Source organism: Pyrus communis, chromosome 1 (assembly GCF_963583255.1).
Source record: "Pyrus communis chromosome 1, drPyrComm1.1, whole genome shotgun sequence".
Classification (NCBI taxonomy): Eukaryota; Viridiplantae; Streptophyta; class Magnoliopsida; order Rosales; family Rosaceae; genus Pyrus; species Pyrus communis.
This window is the reverse complement of record NC_084803.1, coordinates 4,517,788-4,539,364: the sequence shown is the minus strand read 5'-3', so window position 1 is coordinate 4,539,364 and position 21,577 is coordinate 4,517,788. Positions and strand designations below refer to the sequence as shown.

Sequence of the window (21,577 nt, the reverse complement as noted above, 5' to 3'; positions counted from 1 at the left end):
ATAAATATATAAATATCATAATGGGGAAAACCGTTCCTTGATCAAAAGTCCGTCACCCAATGGGTTCGGTTATGGGGAAAATCCATTCGGGGATTCTACGGGTTCGGATTCGGAGAAAATAAACGGGTTCGGGTATAGAGATGACACATCCAAACCCAAACCGCCCCGGTGCCATCCCTAGTTGTGCATGTGCTCCATCGTTCCTGAATTGCGTGATTTTTTTTTTGTTTTTATTTTTTGCGTGAAGGCTTTTCTTAAAGCATTTGATTGCGTATTTTATCATAATGAGATATTTTTGTTGTAGATTTCTGATTTTTTTCGAGAGATCCAGAGGGTTTTCTAATAGACTTACTCTGATTAATCATGATAGCATTTTTTTGTTAGAAATTAACCCCGATCGCTAAAACCCGACAATCTTACCCTCTTTTCAGACTCTATATGATCCTAGGTTCCTCGATTGATTTTTTATTTTTGTAACTATTGTTCGAGTAATGTTATTAGACAACAAAAACATGAAACAATCACTAACAAAATCCCTATTACAAGTCCCGCATTACTGCACCTTCGTTCGACTGGATCAGGAAAGACCAAACTCTCTGTGGACTCTAGTCTACAAGGGCTAACATATCTGAATGAACAAGGCAAGCCCACAAAATCCAAGGTTTTAAAAAGAAGTGGGATATCCGCCAATTGGACTCGACATCTGTGTCTGAAAAGAGTGGAAAGGAAGCCCAGGCTGCATGGGAAAACTTGGTTTTGAAACCAATTTGACCATCGTGGGCAACTTCTTGAAGAAAAATGGTCAAATTTTTTTCAAAACTCCACATTTCATGTCACATTTACGCTCGAGAGTAAGATTTTTTCCCTTCCATTCCCCTTTTTTATAGTCCTCTTCTCTCTTTCTTTTTTCTTCTTCTTCCTCTCTCTAAAAGATTGCAACATAAGATATTGACGTGATTTAATCGTGAACGTTTAAATAGGAGGAGACATAAAAGAAAGGAAAATGCCAAAATGGGAGGCAAAAGATACGGATCCGCAGGCCCTGGCCTTTTATACAATAAAGCTTTCTATGATCAATGCAATGATAATGTTCCTTCTTTATTTTTTTGTCAAATTCAAATAAATATTAAGTACTTATACCAAAACACACATTACTTGGCTTCTTAGCTAAAAAAAAGTTTACGCATTCATGTCAAATTGCAAGTTGTTGGTAAAAAAGTTAACTCCTTAATATAGAGCATATCCATCAATGATGTATAAATCTTACCTTTTAATAATATCACTCCGACAATACTCTCTGAATCTATTTCAAAATTTTATTTATTTTATAATGAGATCAAACCCTTTGGATAACTGTTCACAAAATGAGATCTAGCTATGCCTTTGGAGTAGTCTTTCCGGTGTGTTTGAGTCAAGTTTTTCATAAACGTCGTCCGCTAATATGTTTGAAATGCTCTTTTAACTCTAAATATTTCTGTACTATGTCGTGTCCATAATCTCATGCTACTATGGTATGGGTCCCTTATATATCAACTTGTCTTTCAGTTGGACCAGTTCAGCAATACCCGTACCTAGATTGCATATTCCATGTTGCAACTATCGCTTATCAAAGACTCTTCTTTTGTTGACAATCCTCTGTTCTTCCTCGTGATCGGAATTGTTTAATTTGTATGTTATGTTTCAAAAAGTTGTACGTGCCAAAAATGGGTCGACTAATCCATGAATATTTAGCCATTTGATTCAATTTTATGTGTTTATATATTTATACAATTTGCATGACTAAACAGTTGCAAGTTTGGATTATATTACTATTTGTTTAATGTGCAGATCGAGAGGAGAGGAGAGGAGATCGGGGTGCAGGGAGCCGGAATGTAGCCTTGATACAGCTTATGAGAAAGAAAGGACTGGCAGAGGCTGCGGCACTGCCACATTTGTCCCACAGACATACATATTAAACCCATTGGGAGAAGGGAGAAGGGAGAAGGGAGAAGGTATTGCTTGTAAAGAATCCAAAGTGTGTATATCTATAGTTAGTTGTTGCAAAAAGCCATGCTATGCTATCCACTAGTGTGCCCACGTTTTGGGATAATTCTTCGATCCGCCATATTCTCTAATATCTTCTTTTGCTTTTTAAATTATTTTCTTTTTTCAATACAAGTAATAAAGTGTCATTTAGTACTATGATCTAGTGGTATTTTTCTTCATTTGTAAGTGAGAGGTCTTATGTTTGATTATCGCCAAATGAGATGTTGAACCACATTATTCTGACAGACCCATTGTGAGGCTTAACCCACTCCCCCCATCCCTTAATATAGATACTATCGTTTGTTCAAAAAAAAAAAAAAATACAAGCGATAAAGTAAACTCAAAAGTTTAGATACTGGACAAGTGTAAAAATTCTTAACAAACTAAGCCACATGCTTCTATTTTCCAATAAAAACACAAATTAATTTTCCTTTTAACAAAAGCCCTAGTATAAAAAAAAATAAAAATTCTACTTCTGTTATAAATAAATTATTAGCATTATTCAATTTTGGATTCTTAATATAATGATAACACTAAACGTCTGATTATATATATAACTAAGGAAAACCAAAACGAATAGGAAGGATCATATCCAAATAGGAAAAAATTTAATCAATATCATAGAAGATTAGTTGAGAAAAACTACATATCAAGATCCAGACTGCGACTGCCAAAGCAGTCTACTCTTTTTCCCGCTTAGAGCAACTATGACATGAGCTAAGAAAACTCAATTACTAAATAACAAAGTAAAACACATCCTAAAATATTTAAGGTTGTACTATAATTGTACTTAATGACACAAAACATAATTATTACTATAACAAATAGAAATGTATTTGATAAAACAAAATAAAAAATAAAAAGGCAAAACCCGTTGGCATTGCAAGTTGCAGTATTTTAGTGGCTTCAAGATTAATTAGGCGCCCATTAGTAGGGGTGGTTCGGTATGGGATCCCATACCGAAACCCTTGTCCCGATTCCCAAACCGAAATTTTTGGGAATCCCAAATTCAATACCAATCCCAAACCAAATTTTCGGGAATCCCAATTTTCGGGAATCCCGAAATAATTTCGGGATTTCGGGACAAATCGGGAATCCCGAAATGTTTTTGGGCTTTTGGACTAAAATTTGACATATTATGTTTTTGGGCTAAAATTTGACATATTATGTTTTTGGGCTAAAATTAAGTTTCAATCTACCCACTACCCATTTGTGCACAAAGTTTTTGGGCTAATGCCATCTCACCCCACATTCCAACTTTGATTCCTCCTCCACATAGTTGTAATTAAATGAAAATTTTGGCGGCGCCCATGTCTGAAAGAACAACTATATTGTGTACTCGAAAACAAAAGAAAAAAATTTGAGCTCAACTAATTGCATGCCCTGTACCCACCTTGTCCGTGTATATATATACAATATATGTATACTGATATGTTCATGCATGCATAATGGTCTTTGCTCCTTTGTTTTCTTGATTTGCCTAGGTATGCAGGAAACTAATATCCACATATTAATCACACTAGTGGCTAGGTATGCAGGAAACTAATATCCAAAGATTAATCACACTAGTGGCTAGGTATGCAGGAAACTAATATCCAAAGATTAATCACATTAGTTGAGACAACTGGAATATAGAAACAAACAAACATTAGTTATTTAGTTGAGACAAAGATTAATCACACTAGTGGCTACCAATACCATTAATTAAAAAATAATTCTCTTATAATTAAAAAATAATATATATATATAATATGTATTTCTATTCGGTATGGGAATACCGAAAAAATAGAGATGTAATCCCGAATCCCATACCGAAAATTTCGGTTTGGTTCGGGATGACATACCGAAATTTTCGGGAATTTTGGTTTGGGATTTTTTTGGTTTGGGATCGGGATTTTTTCGGTTTGGTTTGGGATTTTTGGGATTTTTTTCCAGCCCTACCCATTAGCACCTTGGGCAGGTGATGACTTGACCATTACCTTCCCGTTTCCATATTTAATCACGTGGTGGACGTGGGCGTGGGCGGGCGTGTCATGTGTGGGGCTGCGTACCTCACGTGAGGTACACTCGTGTGGCAGTGGAAGTCGCGTGAGGAGTACGGCTAAAGGACAGGGTTAGGTGGGAAGGCGGGTGCGGGTGCGGGTGCGGGTGCGGGTTGGCACATGAGAGAGTGTGGGTAACAGCGTGCCTACGTGTATTTGTTTATTTGACAGCTGTTTCCCGCGTAACGAAATTTGCATCTTGGTTAAGGTAGAGAAACCGTCGAAGATAGGGGAATAGTCACTAACCGGTTTTTGTTGCTTTCCTCTCTCTCCTTTTCCCTTTTTTTTCTGTTTCTCCCTTCCTTTTCCATCCTCACGCTCGTCTTGCTAATACCTCACACACCTCTTCTTATAAGTTATAAATCACTGTCGTAATTTGACAAGTTCATTTAATTACATGTCGTGTTCAATTAATCTAACACAAGAATTAGAATAGTTTCTGTTTGGGCTCAAAATTACACAATCAGCCCGAGCGATCGATGTCGTTGAGTGAGTGAAGTTCTAACCGTTAGATGACCTAATCAGGATAATTTTTGGTTATTATTAGGAAATAATATTGTGATTTTTTTCGTCATGATAATATCCCTTAATAATATGTTAAATTATTCTGACTTGGTTTGATCTTAAAATCTAGCTGGTTTGATTTGTATTCCAAGGCCTTACAACTTTTCTTCCATGCGTGATGCATATGCATGTGGGTGAGGGACTTTACATGCAATTCGTGTTTGCGTGGAGTGATCAGCACAAAGACACTTAAAGGGATTAGCATGTTCTGCATGGATGAAGTTGGAACTTGACCAAGCTAAGAGTTGGTGATGATTATCATCGAAAAGTGGTAATCATGGTGCCATTTGAAATGAGGTATAAGTTGAAATGGACATGGTTTCTCTTAGGGCATGCGAAAGATAGAGGTGGAAAGAATAAAATAATTTTCTTTTGTTTTCCTATATTGTCAAAACAACAATATACATTGAATGTTGCCAATAATCTAGTCAAAACAAGATTGCATCAGGATAAATCTTTGAAAGCCGAATTTGATGGAAGGTCAGGTTCTCAAGATGACAGCAGGTTTTGAATGATGTGATAAGGTGTGGGGTTAGCAACAGATAAAGACTCAGAGTCACAGTGCAATTGGGATTGGTTTCCACGACTTGAGCATACCGATCTCTATAAATACCAGAGTCGCAGACAACATTAAGGACCTTCAATTCAACACACAATTGCCCTACGCAAAACCTCTCAAACATCTTGAGATTTTTTTTATTTTCTCTTTTCCTCCGACACATCTTCAGTTTGGATAAACATCATTATTGCCGTAGAATCAGCCGACCAAGGAGCACCTTTAGTTTGGATAAATAGCACTGCGTCGAGGCCGACTGGTTACCTATCTAAGTCTCGGTCGAGAAGGGTTTCCGAATCCTTATTGGCAGAGATCATTTTATTAGTCTTCTTGGCGAAGTAAGGTGTTACGAGTTACGACATTCGGCATATTGAATGCCGATAATTTTATGATTAGACACTCACAAGTGAGTTTCAGAGTTTGGCATTCTGACGGCCGAACCACATTCACCATCAAGACATACAACACCTTTGAATACTTGTGTCCGTACAATCTGGTGTCGATTCGATGTGCTTATACTTTCACGAATATAATCACTATGACCGAATCCGGCGCCGACGATTTGTGAACTTTGCAAAACTAGCAACCTTGTCTTCAGGCTCGAGAATCCAAAGGCCGAGATTTGCTCGTTCCTCGATCGCAGTTGCAAGATAAAGAAGTTAGCAACGCGCTCAACGCAACATCAACAAATTTTACTCCTCGGCCGAGCTCGGCCAACAAGTTGGCACGCCACGCATTCAAGCGAATGACGTAGTTAGCTTATTAGTTACTCGGCATGCGCGCCACGTTGGTTTTGTAATTTTTAGAGTCAACATTTTGGCATGTCCAGTGGGACCCAGTGCTAAAACTACGAAGTTCATATGATATATCAAGATTCCAATTCGGCTCCACGTAGCCGATTGTACGAGCTTCTAGAGGAATTCAAAAAACACAATGAGGAACAAAAAAGATCTTTGGAAGTGGAAAAAATTCTTCGTGGCCATACAAAGATGCAAAAGTCATTCGCTTACATGTTGAAAATAAAAGCTCCTGTTACCCTGCAAGAGCAATGGGTAAATGAAGACAGGGCTCAATTTAATACCTGGCTAGATGGAAAATATTTTCCTTACGTTTTTTTACTACAAATCGATTCCATTTGAGGAATGGTTGGTTGAAAAGACCGGGGGCAATTTTCCGCTCCGGCGAAATCAGACATCAGCCTAAGAAAATTGTTACTTTGGCTGAAGAACAAAGGCTACCTATTTTTTCGGTCGAGGCTGAAAGTGTGGTAGGCCTAGAAGAAAATGTTCAAGTTTCTGAGCCAAAAATTGACTCAGAAAATAAGTCCTCAGAAAAGTGTTCCAATGACGAACAAGACCAATTCATGGTTTCAGTTGAACAAACCACGGCAATCGATATGATTATTGGTGATAAAGCAGATATGGAGCAATCTCGTTCGGCTCAGTTGTTCGGGTTAAAACCCAAAATTACACAATCAACCCGAGCGATCGATGCCGTTGAGTGAGTGAAGTTCTAACCGTTAGATGACCTAATCAGGATAATTTTTTGTTATTATGAGGGAATAATATTGTGATTTTTTTAGTCATGATAATATCCCTTAATAATATGTTAAATTATTCTGAGTTGGTTTGATCTTAAAATCTAGCTGGTTTGATTTGTATTCCAAGGCGTTACAAATTTTCTTCCATGCATGATGCATATGCGTGTAGGTGAGGGACTTTACATGCAATTCGTGTTTGCGTGGAGTGATCAGCACAAAGACACTTAAAGGGATTAGCATGTTCTGCATGGATGAAGTTGGAACTTGACCAAGCAAAGAGTTGGTGATGATTATCATCGAAAAATGGTAATCATGGTGCCATCTGAAATGAGGTATAAGTTGAAATGGATATGGTCTCTCTTAGGGCATGTGAAAGATAGAGGTGGAAAGAATAAAATAATATTCTTTTGTTTTCCTATATGGTCAAAACAACAATATACATTGAATGTTGCCAATAATCTAGTCAAAACAAGATTGCATCAGGATAAATCTTTGAAAGCCGAATTTGATGGAAGGTCAGGTTCTCAAGATGACAGTAGGTTTTGATTGATGTGATAAGGTGTGGGGTTAGCAACAGATAAAGACTCAAAGTCACAGTGCAATTGGGATTGGTTTCCACGACTTGAGTATACCGATCTCTGTAAATACCAGAGTTGCAGACAACATTAAAGACCTTCAATTCAACACACAATTGCTCTGCACAAAACCTCTCAAACATCTTGAGAATTTTTTATTTTATCTTTTTCGCCGACACATCTTCAGTTTGGATAAACAACACTGTGAAGGCAACCGACGAACATCTTCAGTTTGGATAAACATCACTGTTCCCATAGAATCAGCCGACCAAGGAGCACATTCAGTTTGGATAAACAGCATTGCGTTGAGGTCGACTGGTTATCTATCCAAGCCTCGGTCGAGAAGGGTTTCCGAATTCTTATTGGCAAAAGTCATCTTATTAGCCTTCTTGGTGAAATAAGGTGTTACGAGTTACGATATTCGACGCATTGAACGCCGAGTGATTTTATGATTAGATACTCACAAGTGAGTTTCAGAGTTCGGCATTCTGACGGTCGAACCACATTCACCATCAAGACATACATCACCTTTGAATACTTGTGTCTGTACAATTTGATGTCGATTCGACGTGCTTATAATTTTACGAATATAATCACTGTGACCGAATCCGGCGCCGACGATTTGTGAACTTCGCAGAACTAGCAGCCTTGTCTTCAGGCTCAAGAATCCAAATGCCAAGATTTGTTCCTTCCTCGGCCGCAGTCGCAAGATAAAGAAGTCAGCAACGCGCTCAATGCAACATCAACAAATTTTACTCCTCGGCCGACGAGTTGGCACGCCCCGCATTCAACCGAATGACGTAGTTAGCTTATTAGTTACTCGGCCTGCGCGCCACGTAGGTTTTGTAATTTTTAGGGTCAACGGTTTCATATAGGCCAATCATGCTTAAGAACATCTTTCATAATCAACGTTGATTGCACTTTGAACTACATTTGTAATTTTGCGTCTGATCACGTTTTATGTTCAACCAACTTCATATAAAGTTTGGTCCTTGTATTTTAGTCTCTTCAATAGTGCTGAGAAAGCTGATACGTGCGACAAAGCTACCGAAAATCTTTCTTTGTATTCTATATTATATTATTTTAATATTTGATTGAAAAAGACCATGTTATTATAAAGTTAATCGAACCTAAAATTTGATAAATTTAGATCATAAATTCAACTTTTGATGTCACATCCCACCTCGGACCCCCATCACATCCCGGGCTCGACTTTACCGTAGCACAATATTGTTCGCTTTGGGCCCCGACTACACCCTCACGGTTTTGTTTCTGGAAACTCACAGGAGAACTTCCCAATGGGTCACCCATCATAGGATTGCTCTTGCATGAACTCGCTTAACTTCGGAGTTCCTACGGAACCCGCAGCTAGTGAGCTCCCAAAAGACCTCATGCTACGTAGAGATGAGAATATACATATAAAGCTTACATGATCCACTCCATGCACACCCTCATCTTCCTCATCATCAATGACCACAACAACATCAACATCTCCATTAACACCCTAGTGAGCTTAGAATTAAAAGAGAACACGGGTGAGAGGGAGAAATAGTGAGGTTATGGGAAGAGAAGAGAGGAGAGAGAAAGTTATAAAAATAAAAAAAAAGAAAGAAAAGGGGAAGGGAACCAGGAGACAAATCAAGAGGTGGGCCCCTTGGGCTCACCAATTAACACCCAAAAACAAATTTTAAAAGAAAAAGATCTAGCTCAATGTGAAATTTCATGAAAATACCCCATTTGTTTCGATAAAATGAGGATGGGTTGTTACATTTGATACGTTGTGTTGGAATGTTTTTGTAAGTCTTTTCGACCTTCGAAATGATGGATTGCTACGACAAAACCACTAACTGGTCCCCTTTTAAAAATAAAATAAATATTCGTATGTACATCCTAACAAATTATATATGGTAATTGAAAATGTCACACCATACTAACTTCTTTGAACCATTAATTGATGGATTTCTTTACATTATATATATTAATAATTAGATTTGGTATTAAGTTGCAAAGATGTAACACCGTTACCATAAAACCTAAGGCGACCTCCACCAGATTGAAATTAATTTGAAGATCAAAGTCCAAAGGGATGAAGCAACCAGGAAGGGACCAAACAACAAACCATTCAATTGAATCAATTCCGCCGGTTAGACGGTGGAGTTCGTTATGGCAGTTCAGTTTCAAGTGGGGGGAGCGTGACCGGCACGTGGCGGTTGGAGAAGTAGGCAGTTAGGGAGATGGCCACTGCCCACTGGAGTAGTGTGGGCCTGGGATTTTACGGGCTGGACCTGACAGATTTGCAATACCGTTCGTCCCCCGATTCTGCTACTTAATTTTGGTCGTTTCGTAAGCCAGCTCAGCACTTCCGGGCATCCGTTTCCCATCTCTCTGAGAGAAAATCTTTTTCTCGCCCGCCAAATCGCCAGGCTGTCATTTGGTCAAAATCATCCGCTTGCTTACGCTTCCCATCCAATTCCAACCCCACCACCCCCAACCAAACCAAACCCTACCCTTCCCTTTTCTAATTAACATCTAATTTCTCATTTTTCAAATTCAAAATTTTAGATCCTTTTGTTCCAGATAAAGATCACAAATGTTATCTGGAGAGCGTGATCGTGAAATCGTAAGTGATATTCGTGATTCTTTTATAAAATAACATTTTTATTTGATTAGTCTAAATTTATGATATACTATGTTGTCATTTAATTACATAATTACGGGTTTGACAAAAATGATTGTTTGAAGGCGACACTCAAATATGTCTTCGTTATATTGAACCCCATTATTGCTTTTAATTTAAATATATATATATATATATATATATATATATATATATATATATATTGGAATAAACAGTATTACCTACACTAAAATGAAGGGGTGACTTACCCTTATAATGAGTTAATAATAATATAGTTCAAATTCTCATTTGGCCACAATCAAACTTAACACCTTCTCTTTACAAGTAAATAGGAATATCATCACACGGTAACTAAGTGACTTTTCAATTTAAATACTTAACAAAATAAGTTTTTTTTGTTGGTATATTTAACAAAATAAGTTAAACTAAATAATAAAAAATCTAATAACAGCAACATCCCGGTCATTGTTTAACTTCCAAAACGGCCGTTCAACATTTAAATCCCACGGTTTTAGAGACGTGACATATCTTCAATTGTTTACTGTTACCGTTTTCACCTCCCACTTGTCATTTAAAGTTGCTCAATTAAATATTTATTTAAAACTCAAATTAAATAAAGAAAAAAGGAAAAGAAAACTAATAGTGAAATTACCATTGTTACCCGGTTATATTAAAAAAAAAATTAAAACAATTAGAAAAAAAGTGAACGTAAATAACAGAATAGACTGTCACATAACTTACGTTTTCATCAACCAAATAAACGATGATCATTGAAGTTAGTCAAGATTCGAGGTTGTTGAACCGTTGGGGGGCTCCACCATTGATCATCATCTCTGAGCCTATCGTTCAAATTTGAGATGACTTTACAGGATTCTAGTGAAAAGAGTAGGGCAAGAGTAGCCGAAGATAATTTTGATCACTTTTATTTTAATTTTTCCATTTTTTTTTCAAAAAAAAAAAAAAAAAAAAGAAAAAAAGCTAAACAGTTGGAGTTATTAGATTTTCTACGTGTAGGTTAGAGGGAAAAGGAAGCGACGCGTGTTAGTTGACAGCTGTATGCTAATAACTGCCTTGCCTGGAAAAATCCACACACGCAACGGCTAAGACCGGTTACTCGGACCGGCTATCCCCAGTCACCTATATCTTTTTCCTCGTATATATACCCACCCGCACCTGTATCACCTTTTTCTTCTCAGAACAAGGTGAGGCTCCGCCTCCGCCTCCACCGCCGCCGCCGATGCCGCCACCTCTTTCTCCTTTTTAAGCCCTCTAGCCTCCCTCTAGAATATTATGTCATTATTTTCGAGCTTTATTTCAATTTCTATTTAATTTGACAAAAATTTAGGATTTGTTTTCTATGGCTTCCACAAAGAAGGTGGTGGATCGGATAAAGGGTCCATGGAGCCCCGAGGAAGACGAAGCGTTACAGAATCTGGTCAAGATGTACGGCCCAAGAAACTGGTCGCTGATCAGCAAGTCGATTCCCGGTCGATCCGGCAAGTCTTGCCGTCTGCGGTGGTGCAACCAGCTCTCCCCGGAGGTGGAGCACCGCCCCTTCAGTCCCGAAGAGGACGACACCATAATCAGGGCCCACGCCCGGTTCGGAAACAAGTGGGCCACCATCGCCCGGTTGCTCAACGGCCGCACCGATAACGCCATAAAGAACCACTGGAACTCCACCCTCAAGCGCAAATGCTCCTCCATGTCCGAAGATTTGAGCTCCGACGTCCATGCCCACCCGCCGCACAAAAGATCCGCCAGCGTCGGCGCCGTTTCGGGTACGGGTCTCTATTTTAACCCGGGTAGCCCTTCCGGATCCGATTTGAGCGATTCTAGCTTGCACGACGGTGTCTCTCCCTCTTCTCAGGTCTTCACCCCCCTTGCGAGACCCGTACCTCCTCCCATTGCTCCGCCGCCGATGGAGGCCGCGGCATCAGCTGTGGCCGTTGATCCGCCCACCTCGCTCAGCCTCTCGCTTCCCGGATCCGAGTCGTGTGACGGGTCGAATCGTACGGCGTCCGGATTCGGATCCAATCCGATAGTTAGTCCCACCCAGATGGTAGAGCAACCACATGAGGTAGCAGCTCCGCTGCCGGTGGTAGGATTGCAGCCGCCGCCGCGTCAGAGCAATTTGAACAACGATCAGCGGTTTTTCAGCTCGGAGTTCCTGGATGTGATGCAGGAGATGATCAGGAAGGAGGTGAGGAACTACATGACGGGGATTGAGCAGACGGGGCAGTGCATGCATACCGAAGCCATCCGAAACGCTGTGATAAAGCGTATCGGGATTAGCAAAATCGAGTAGCTTCAGGAAGGAAGGAACCAGATGGAATGACGTAGTAGTGCTGGTGGTGATGATCATCAAGATGATCGAGAAAATGAGTCCGACGCGGATTAATTTAGCCCGAAAGCCCAAACAAGAAGAAAAAAGATCCAACTCTGTTATTAAATTGCCCTTTTTCTTTTTTATTTTTATTACTAGTGAAAATAATTTTGGTAGTGTACAGACTCAGAGGGACCAACTGCGGATATTTATTAATGGAGGGCAGACCTGGGTAGATGGAAATTTCAAATTTTACCAGTCTCAACAACCAATTCCTTTTCAAATAATATTTTTGGTAAATCAAAAATATAAAATGGGAAATTTTGAAGAATTGAAATTCTACTCAATTAAGTTGACGGAACCACGATTGGTTACAGCAGGCAACCCAATTAAATTGTTCTTATTCTTCACTTTGTATAGTACTTATTTTATTTTACAACAACTCCATCATTGTTAAGGGCAATGGCGGTACTATTTATAAATATAACTTTTTACTTTTACGAATTGATATTGGTATTTTAAAAATCTTATTCTACAATTTAAATTTTTTATATTTGGATAGAAAAATACACTCTTGAGGAGTGTAGAAGGAAATTTTTTATATTTCCAAACTCATTTGAAATTCAATGCACCTAATTTTTCCACGACTTAAAATGGTAATTTTTCCACACGTTTTTGCCATTTAAAATCCCGCGGTCTAGATCATCAAGTCGTTTAGAAATCTACTTGTTGGTTCACACTCTCTTCTGCGCATGAATTGCACACACCAGACACAAAAAATTTATAAAAAAAAAAAAACAATGTGACTGACATTAGCTGACATTAGCTTTACCCGCTGGCGCAAAGCTAGACATAACTTGCTCGGGCTTTTGGATGGGCTTGACATAGCCTATCACTAGCCTTATTCTTCTTGGACCTCTAAATGTGGCTTTTTGGGCTAGAGGGCACTCCAAATTTAGGGCCCTTGCCCTTGTCTTGCACCAACTGGTATAAATGCTCTTAGAGATGATGCACGTTTGAATCATTTTCTCAATAATTTAGTTTAATTTAAAGAGCATATTAATAATTTAAATAATTAAAAAAGATTATAGCCAAAGAAAAAATAAACTGAGTAACATTATTGGACATCGATACAGTTTTTATCAAATTAGGGAATAAAAAAAAACCTAAGCGTTTTTTTTTTCCAAAATATAACCTTAAGAGTTTCCAATCTCAGACTCGGAGTCATCTTGATAATGTAGAAGCATCTCAACTACTTGGGTCATAGTAGGTCTGGCATCTCTGTCTTCCTCCGAACACCGAAGAGCCACTTTCATGAGCTCTTCTCTCTTCTTGCTCTCTGCATTTTCAAACCCTCCGTTCATCTTCTCCCTCACCCGTGAAACCATCATCTTCTTCTGCGTCTCCTCTCCACCTTCCGATGATTGAATACCTTCCGCCGGGCTTTTTCCGGTCAGCATCTCCAATACAACAATCCCATAGCTGTAAACATCCACTTTGGACGTGATGGGCATGTTCTGAATCCACTCCGGTGCCATGTAGCCTCTTGTTCCTCGTATCCTCGAAAACTTCGAGTTGCTCACTTCACTTCGGTGTAAAAGCTTGGACAAGCCAAAATCCGCCACTTTCGGGTTATAGTTCGAGTCCAAGAGTATGTTTTGAGGCTTCACATCACAATGTAGTACCCATTCCAAGCATTCTTCGTGCAAATAAGCCAGCCCTTTTGCTGTCCCCACAGCAATTTCGAACTTTTGATTCCAATCGAGCACATTGGAAGATAACTTCTCAGCCAAGGAACCATGCTCCATGTACTCATAAACCAGAAGCCTGTGCTTGCCTTCCACGCAATACCCCCACATTTCGATCAAGTTCATGTGGTAAAGCTTCCCAATCAGGCTCACTTCTGCTAAAAACTCTGCTTCCCCTTGGGTTGCAGCATTCAACTGCTTGATTGCTGCGACGCGTTGATCACACAATGTGCCTTTGTACACAATTCCTCCCCCACCTCTCCCAATTTCTTCTTTGAAACCTCGTGTTGCCTTTTTCAACTCGGAGTAGCTAAATCTTCTGAAACCGGTTACAGCATGAAGGTAGCCTTGTGTAACTACATCCGACTCTTCTTTCTCTTCGCTGCTTCGCATCACAAAATACCACACAACAATGATGCAGACAAGTTCAAGACCCCCCAATGCAGATGCAAATTTCAGCATAAAATTGACGGAACCATTTGTACTTTTTTTCTCATATGTTCTGGAAAGCTGGCTTGTGAGTTTGCTCGAGCACTTGTTGAATTCTTTTGCAGTAGCATTATACGAAGAAAGGATGGATTTGGGCAGCTTCAGATACAGCTCTCCTTTAAAACCAGGCGTGCGATAACCGTTTCGAAACTGAGTCTTGGGATAACAATTGTGATGGCCACCTCCAAACTTGTAGTGGAAACCTGGACAGTTGCATAACTCCAAGCATATAGCTTTGCACTTTTCTAATGACGTGTTAACATAAATGAAGTAATCGTACCCGAAATATTCAACCCTCGGAAGATACATAAAGTCGAACTGATCTCGAGCTGTACTACTTTTACAAGACACATTGAAACCTTCTGTAGTAGGCTGGCATCCATAAGCCCAATCGTTTTTGTTTCTCATTTCGTAGCCTGGAAGGCACGAGCATTTTCGACCCGAGCTAGGCTCATACGTGCACAAACCATTAGGCCCACAAATGCCATGAATTTTGCAGGGTTCAGCAATTGCTTGCCATGAAACAATCCATCTATCTCCCGGGTTTTTTCGACTGTACAATCGGAGATTACCATCAACATCCGCCTTCAATCTTCGCTGCAACTTCACGCCATAATCTGATGACATAAAATTAAGTCCATCCGATGCACTGAAATTCCCCAAAGCATCTAGCACTGCAACCCTAGAGTTGTTGTAAGTTGTCCTTCCAGCTTGCAAACTTAGCAGCCAAGGATCATGCCAGTATATGCTTGAAACCTCTGGGCCGTCGTAAAGAAGCCGAAGCGTGTTGTCATTGTCAAAAAATAGAGAGTAGAACCCGGATGAATAGTTAGTGAGGCTTCTTGAAGAGACAAGCTTTGTGTTCCTAGTAAGTTGCTGCTGTGGTAAAAGTGTGTCTGTTGGGGAAGCAAAGCTTTCCCACAAAGCAACACCCTTGAGAGTGAGAAGTACAAGATTTCCGTTGTCGTTGAGAATTAACTGGGCCAGAGAATTAGAAAAAACATTGTTGGAGGACCAAACGGTATATTTTCCAGCATCGGTTAGGATAAGGTTGCCGTTTTTTTGTAGGGTGAACATGGATCCCCTACCGTTGACCGGCTGGTCGCGGTTGGCTGTCCAAACGACGGCGAGGTTTTGAGTGGCGGCGTCGGCTGCTGCTGGCTCGGTGAACCATATCCCGAAACAATACGCATTTTCACCCACCGGGAAAAATCCAGCTGAAAACATGCCATTTGTTGAGATCAATGTGTCGGCTGAATTTTCGACCGAGAGAGACGATCCGGGGTTGAGATTATTGGACGCTGATGATGCCAACGGGGAAGATTGTGCTAGAAAAAGAAGAACAATGCACAAAAATGTAGAAGCCATGTATGCAATTGTGATTGAAAGTACATAAAAGGCTTAAAATGTTTTGGTTATTATAGAAGATAGAGTTGCAAGTTGCATGAATTAGGGTTTTGTTATTAGTTCGTATTCTTTTGACTATTCTTTTCTTTGGGATTGGAACAGTGGTGGTTGTCGCAGCCTTCTTTGAAAAATTGTGGAAAGGGAGAAGTAATTAGCATCTGCCCATGCATGTAATGTTGGAGAACAATTTAGAAACAATAAAATAACAAAAATACAGAACCAAAATACTTATACTTTATTATTCACAAATACTTGCAATACAGAATGCAATAACACAATAATTACAAAAAATTAATATGATACTAACTTGAATGAATTGAAGGTAGAGGCTAGCGCAAACGCTATGTCATTCGAACAGTATTTCCGTCTCACTCGTGTGCTTGTGGTTCTACGACGTCTGCTCGACCAGGATACAACTACCTAATTCTACAACCCGCACTGGATTATAGAACTCTAGCGAATTGCTTTGTGTGTTTACTCTCTGGAAAGTTTGTACGGAAGATAAGGAGGAAGAAAAGATAATCATTGATGGAAATGAGGACTCCAGTTATATAGGCTCTTTCATATCTCTTCAAACACCATTTGGATGTATCTGAAGCTATACAGCTCTTTCCAAAAAGATACAACTCTTTGGAAGAGTTGTGTCTATTAATCAAAACATTTTTTAATTAATTTAATTAAAACTAATTGATCAGATTAATTTTAACTAATATTAATATTAATTCATATTAATATTAATATTATAGTATAATCATCAAGCCTAATCCACACAACCATAAGGCCCAAGCCTTCAATCCATTTCCAAATGCTCCAAGTTCTAATTACTAAGAAAAAGGAATAAGAGTATATAAAGGCTAGTGAAAAAATACTGTTGACCAATGTGGAACAAGAGGGTCTCAAACTCCAACATGTAATAATTGCAAGTAAATCCAAGAAGGAAGCGCTTCAAATGTTTTTGAAATTAAAATTTTTGTTTTCTAAAACTACTTTCAATTTCAAGATAGAATTAGGCTATTTGTGTTATCTAGTTTCAAGATAAAATTAGATTATTCCTATCATCTAGTTTCAAGATAAAATAAAACTATTCGTATTATTTAGTTTTAAGATAGAATTAGATTATTCATGTATGGATAAGAAAACGACGTAATTCATGGAAAAGAATTAAACTTTTGTTATCAAGTTCCAAGTGGCTAGAAGAAACGATGAGGCAAGTAGTGGGTAGCTGCCTTTGAGTTTGAAACTTTGACGACTGCTCCTTGTGTAATCGATGCATATGATTCAACAGAAGCCGCTGGATATTATAAGCATCCAAAGTTCTTTTATATATTTAATATTTACAAATTGCAGTACAATATTCAGTGATATCTTCAAATAACATGCAACTAGTATTTTGATTTTTCAACTCTTGTACACTTTTTTAATTAATGAAAACGTTTCAAGTATATCCATTAGAGCTACTAATTAGAACTACTAAAAAAAACCTTGCCGCTATAGAGAAAAATTGAGAAAAAACCTCATCCGTAACCGACCCTGCCTTTAGTCTTTGGGGTTCGCAACAATCTTTCTTGGCATTGTCCCTCTCTTCCCTTCCGTGTTTTTCCTATATTCTAACTTCTCCGTCTCATCTCCTAGTTGCGGTAGCTCCTTCACTCTGGCAAGTGGCAAGGAGAGCGCCTTCTATGTTTCTTCTGGTTTGTGTGGTTAGACAAAGGACCACAGAAGGAAGCTCGACCTTTGTTTCTCATGGTTCTTTGATGATTCATAGCATGGCTTTTTTGTCGATTGTTACAGGATCATCAGAAAGTGGTGAGACCATTTCCCTCGTGTGGTGCATTCTCGGTGGTATTTGACTTGCAAGGTTTAGTCATAAGACCAACTCCAATTGTTGGGGTTAAAGCTTAAAAATTTAAGCTAGAAAATTGTAAGCCATAATAACCTAGAAATTGTTTTTCTCCTCCAATGGTTATGGCTTAAAATTTTAGCCCGAAATTATTACATAATGATTTTTATCTAATTTTTTCTGGTAACTTAAAAAAAAAAAAAGATTTATATAAACTAACCTAATTTTTTTTCATGAACATTTTTACCTAAAAATTTAAATTCCGATAAATAATGGAAAATCAAACAACATACCCCATTCTTAAACCCAAATCCATAATTCAATCTTACAACAAATACTAATACAAACTATAATTAAAACACTACACAAAAATTAAAACACGATAATTAAAACAATAGACATTAGTAAATAAAAATTACAAAAATTAGGTACATGATCTTTTGGAATCTTGAAAAATTTAGGATAGGGAAGAAATAGTTTTGAAAGTGGATAGAAAGAAAAATGGGAAGAATTGTGTGAGAAAAGTGAATTTCTTGTCGATGTTTGAACAAAACATAGGTATTTATAGAGTTTTTGATGAAATTGATTTACCAATATAACTTTTTTTTTAAATTGTTATAGCCGTTGGATTTAGTTTTGAATTGTCAAATATTTTTTTTGCCGTTAGATTTAATCTCATTTAATCACAAGAGTTGTATTCTAAGTAAAAAAAAAAAGTTTGAAATATGACCATTGGATAAACCTTTCTAGCCCCATCAACTCACAAAGAACCATTGCTAGTGGCAGACAACTCTGTCCACATGGACTCCGCCATGTTCTGTTCGGCGTGTGGCGAGTTGATCTGGGTTTTGGGCTTCAGTTGACAGCCCACACGCGCTGGAGATGATTTGGTTGGTCCAGAAAGAATTAAGCCAATTTTTTGGGGAAATCTAGGTTTAATGAGTTTGGCGACGGCACTGATTTAGGTGGAGGCGATGGCAAGGGTAACATAGTACAGTAATAGTATGCACAACATTACATGTATACGAAACAAACAGAGGTGTAATAAGACCACTCAATGATCTCTGTCTTTGTGAATCCGCAGGAGCTTTTCAACCACTTGGGTCATGGTAGGTCTTGCATTTTTGTCTTCCTCTACACATTGCAAGGCTACTTCCAGCAGAATCTCCATCTTCCTCGCATCATAATTCTCTTCAAATGAACGGTCTATGATCTCTCCCATCCTTGATCCAATCCCACCACTTCCATCAACCTTCTCCCTCACCCAATCAATCAGTCCTCTCTGCTCACCCTCAACGCCACCAACGCCAATTGCAGGGTTCTTCCCAGTCACCATCTCCAACACGACAATCCCATAGCTGTAAACATCCACTTTTGACGTAATCGGCTGGTTGTACACCCACTCCGGTGCAATGTATCCTCTCGTTCCTCGTATCCTCGAAATGCTCGAGTTTTCAAGGCCGCCCCTGTTGATTAGCTTGGAGAGTCCAAAATCTGCAACCTTTGGTTGGTAATCTGAGTCCAAGAGAATGTTTTGAGGCTTAACATCACAGTGCAAAACCCACTCCAAACACTCTTCGTGCAGATAAGCAAGGCCTTTCGCAGTCCCGACAGCAATCTCAAACCTCTTCTCCCAATCGAGAGCATTGGAAGATAACTTATCAGCCAAGGAACCATGCTCCATGTACTCGTAAACGAGAAGCTTGTGCTTTTTCTCTGAGCAATATCCCCACATCTCAATCAAGTGCATATGGTTCAGCCTCCCAATTGTGTTAGCTTCACCTAGAAATTCAGCTTCTCCTTGATCAGCCTCGCTAAGAAGCTTAATCGCTGCAACTCTTTGATCAGCCAATACGCCTTTGTACACGATTCCTCCAGCCCCTCTTCCAATCTCTTCACTAAAGCCCCGTGTTGCCTTCTTGAGCTCGGCAAAGCTAAATCTTTTGAACCCTGTTCCAGCAAGAACATATCCCTGCATATCCTCGTTGGAATTTCGCCAAGTAGTATTGCTTAACAATCCCCAAACCAAAAGGATACAAATGATCTCAAACCCGCCAACTCCAATGGCAAACCAGAGCAGGAATTTCACCGAACTAGCCACACTGCTTTTCACATAATTTCTATTTAGACCAACAACTCTGCTTAAGCAGCTTAACCTATACTCTTCCTGGGGCTTTTGATAATACGAAACATGGGTTTTCAGCACTCTCAAATACAGGTCCCCAAAAAAGCTAGGGGACCTGTATCCATTGAGCAATACCGTCTTGGGGTAACAGCTAAACATCGGTCTGTTAGGGATGCGAGAGTATTGGAACCCTTTGCAGTTACATAGTTTCAAGCATAAATTCTCACAATCCGTATAGGTGTAGTTTTCAAAGTAACCGTAATCATACCCGAAAAACTCAAGCTTTGAAAGTTTAAAGAAAGTTGACTCACCTTTGTCGCAAGTGTAATTAAATTGAGGCTCACAACCATAGTACCAATCAGTATGATTTTTCATCTTGTAACCCGGAATACAAGAGCACTTTCTACCATGAAATGGATCATAGCTGCAGACGCTGTTAACTCCGCAAACGCCATGAATTTTACATGGATCGGAGAAGACTTGCGCTGAAACGCTCCATTTGTCTCCAGGCTTTTCCCGACTACACAATCGAACATTTCCATCAGAATCAACCGTCAATCTTCTCTGCAATCCTGCACCATAATCAGCTGCCATTAACGTGAAATTATCAGACGAAGTAAAGTTGCCTAACGAATCAAGCACTGCAGTTCTGCTGCTGTTATCCGTGGACCTTCCAGCAGTCTGGCCTGTAAGCCATGGCTCAAACCAATAGACGCTTGAAATCTCAACACCATCGAAAAGTAGACGCAGAAGGTTGTCATTGTCAAAGAAAAGCTTGTAGAAGCCAGAGGAGAAGTTGCTCTGGCTTCTCATGGAGACAATCATTGTGTTTCGGGTGAGCGGTTGATGTGGAAGAAGGGTGTCGGTTGGAAAATCAAAGCTCTGCCATAAAACGACACGATCAAGGTTTAGTAAAACCAGATTGCCTGAGTTCTGGAGGGACAAGTGAGCTGGCGAGAGTGAAGTAGTGGTTGTTGCCCAAACAATAGACTGTCCGGCATCGGTCAAGATGAGATTGCCAGAACTTTGGAGTGAGAGCTTTGAGTATTTCCCGTTCACCGGTTGGTCGCGATTCGCCATCCAAACAACCGTGCGGTTTTGGTAGTGAGTGGAAGAAGGCTCGGTGAACCAAATGGCGAAGCAAAACGAGTTGTTGCCAACTTGGTGAAAGCCGGCAGTGAAAACCCCATCCGGTGAGATTAAGACATCATTGGATTTCTCCGCGGAGAGGGATGAGCCTCTACGCAAAGTGTCCGATGCTGAAGACGAAGGAAGGGGACTAATGGCTAGAGAAAGAAGAAAAATGAGAAACAAGGTGCCCATGTGACCAATGAATGAATCCAACATTGAGAGTTGCAGTGCTTAATAAACCAGCCCTACAACAAATGGTATTATTGCTATGTAGTAACACAGGCAACAAAGATTTCTGCTTCCAATAATTGACCAAGACTAATATGGTTTTCTGTTTCCACTCTTACTTATGGTGGTAAAAAGGAGTTTCTAATAACTTGAATGATTGGAAACGGAACTCAAGTGTGTGAACTATGTCAAGGCGGCCATATATTTTATTTGAGCAAGGGACTATGTCAAGGCGGCCATATATTTTATTTGAGCAAGGGACTGGGGGCGTTCTATCAGGGGCTAGGTTTCCTCCAACTGCTTTGAGCAAGAGTAGGTAGGCTGCTTTACTGCTGTAGTAGTTAGA

At 39.4% G+C, this 21,577-nt stretch overlaps 3 protein-coding genes across 3 annotated transcripts; 1 reads left to right on the top strand and 2 right to left on the bottom strand.

The window, feature by feature from the left end:
- The first annotated feature begins 11,118 nt into the window (after positions 1 to 11,118).
- LOC137736969 (transcription factor MYB44-like) lies at positions 11,119 to 12,594 on the top strand. Its single transcript, XM_068476302.1, has one exon. The coding sequence runs from the start codon at positions 11,298 to 11,300 to the stop codon at positions 12,243 to 12,245; it is 948 nt and encodes a 315-aa protein (XP_068332403.1). The 5' UTR covers positions 11,119 to 11,297; the 3' UTR covers positions 12,246 to 12,594.
- A 680-nt stretch (positions 12,595 to 13,274) lies between these two features.
- LOC137718105 (putative receptor protein kinase ZmPK1) lies at positions 13,275 to 15,873 on the bottom strand. Its single transcript, XM_068457615.1, has one exon. The coding sequence runs from the start codon at positions 15,866 to 15,868 to the stop codon at positions 13,460 to 13,462; it is 2,409 nt and encodes an 802-aa protein (XP_068313716.1). The 5' UTR covers positions 15,869 to 15,873; the 3' UTR covers positions 13,275 to 13,459.
- Positions 15,874 to 18,713: 2,840 nt separating this feature from the next.
- On the bottom strand, positions 18,714 to 21,282 carry LOC137707801 (putative receptor protein kinase ZmPK1). Its single transcript, XM_068446721.1, has one exon. It carries the CDS (start codon positions 21,217 to 21,219, stop codon positions 18,802 to 18,804), a length of 2,418 nt encoding a protein of 805 aa, XP_068302822.1. The 5' UTR covers positions 21,220 to 21,282; the 3' UTR covers positions 18,714 to 18,801.
- Between the last annotated feature and the right edge of the window lie 295 nt (positions 21,283 to 21,577).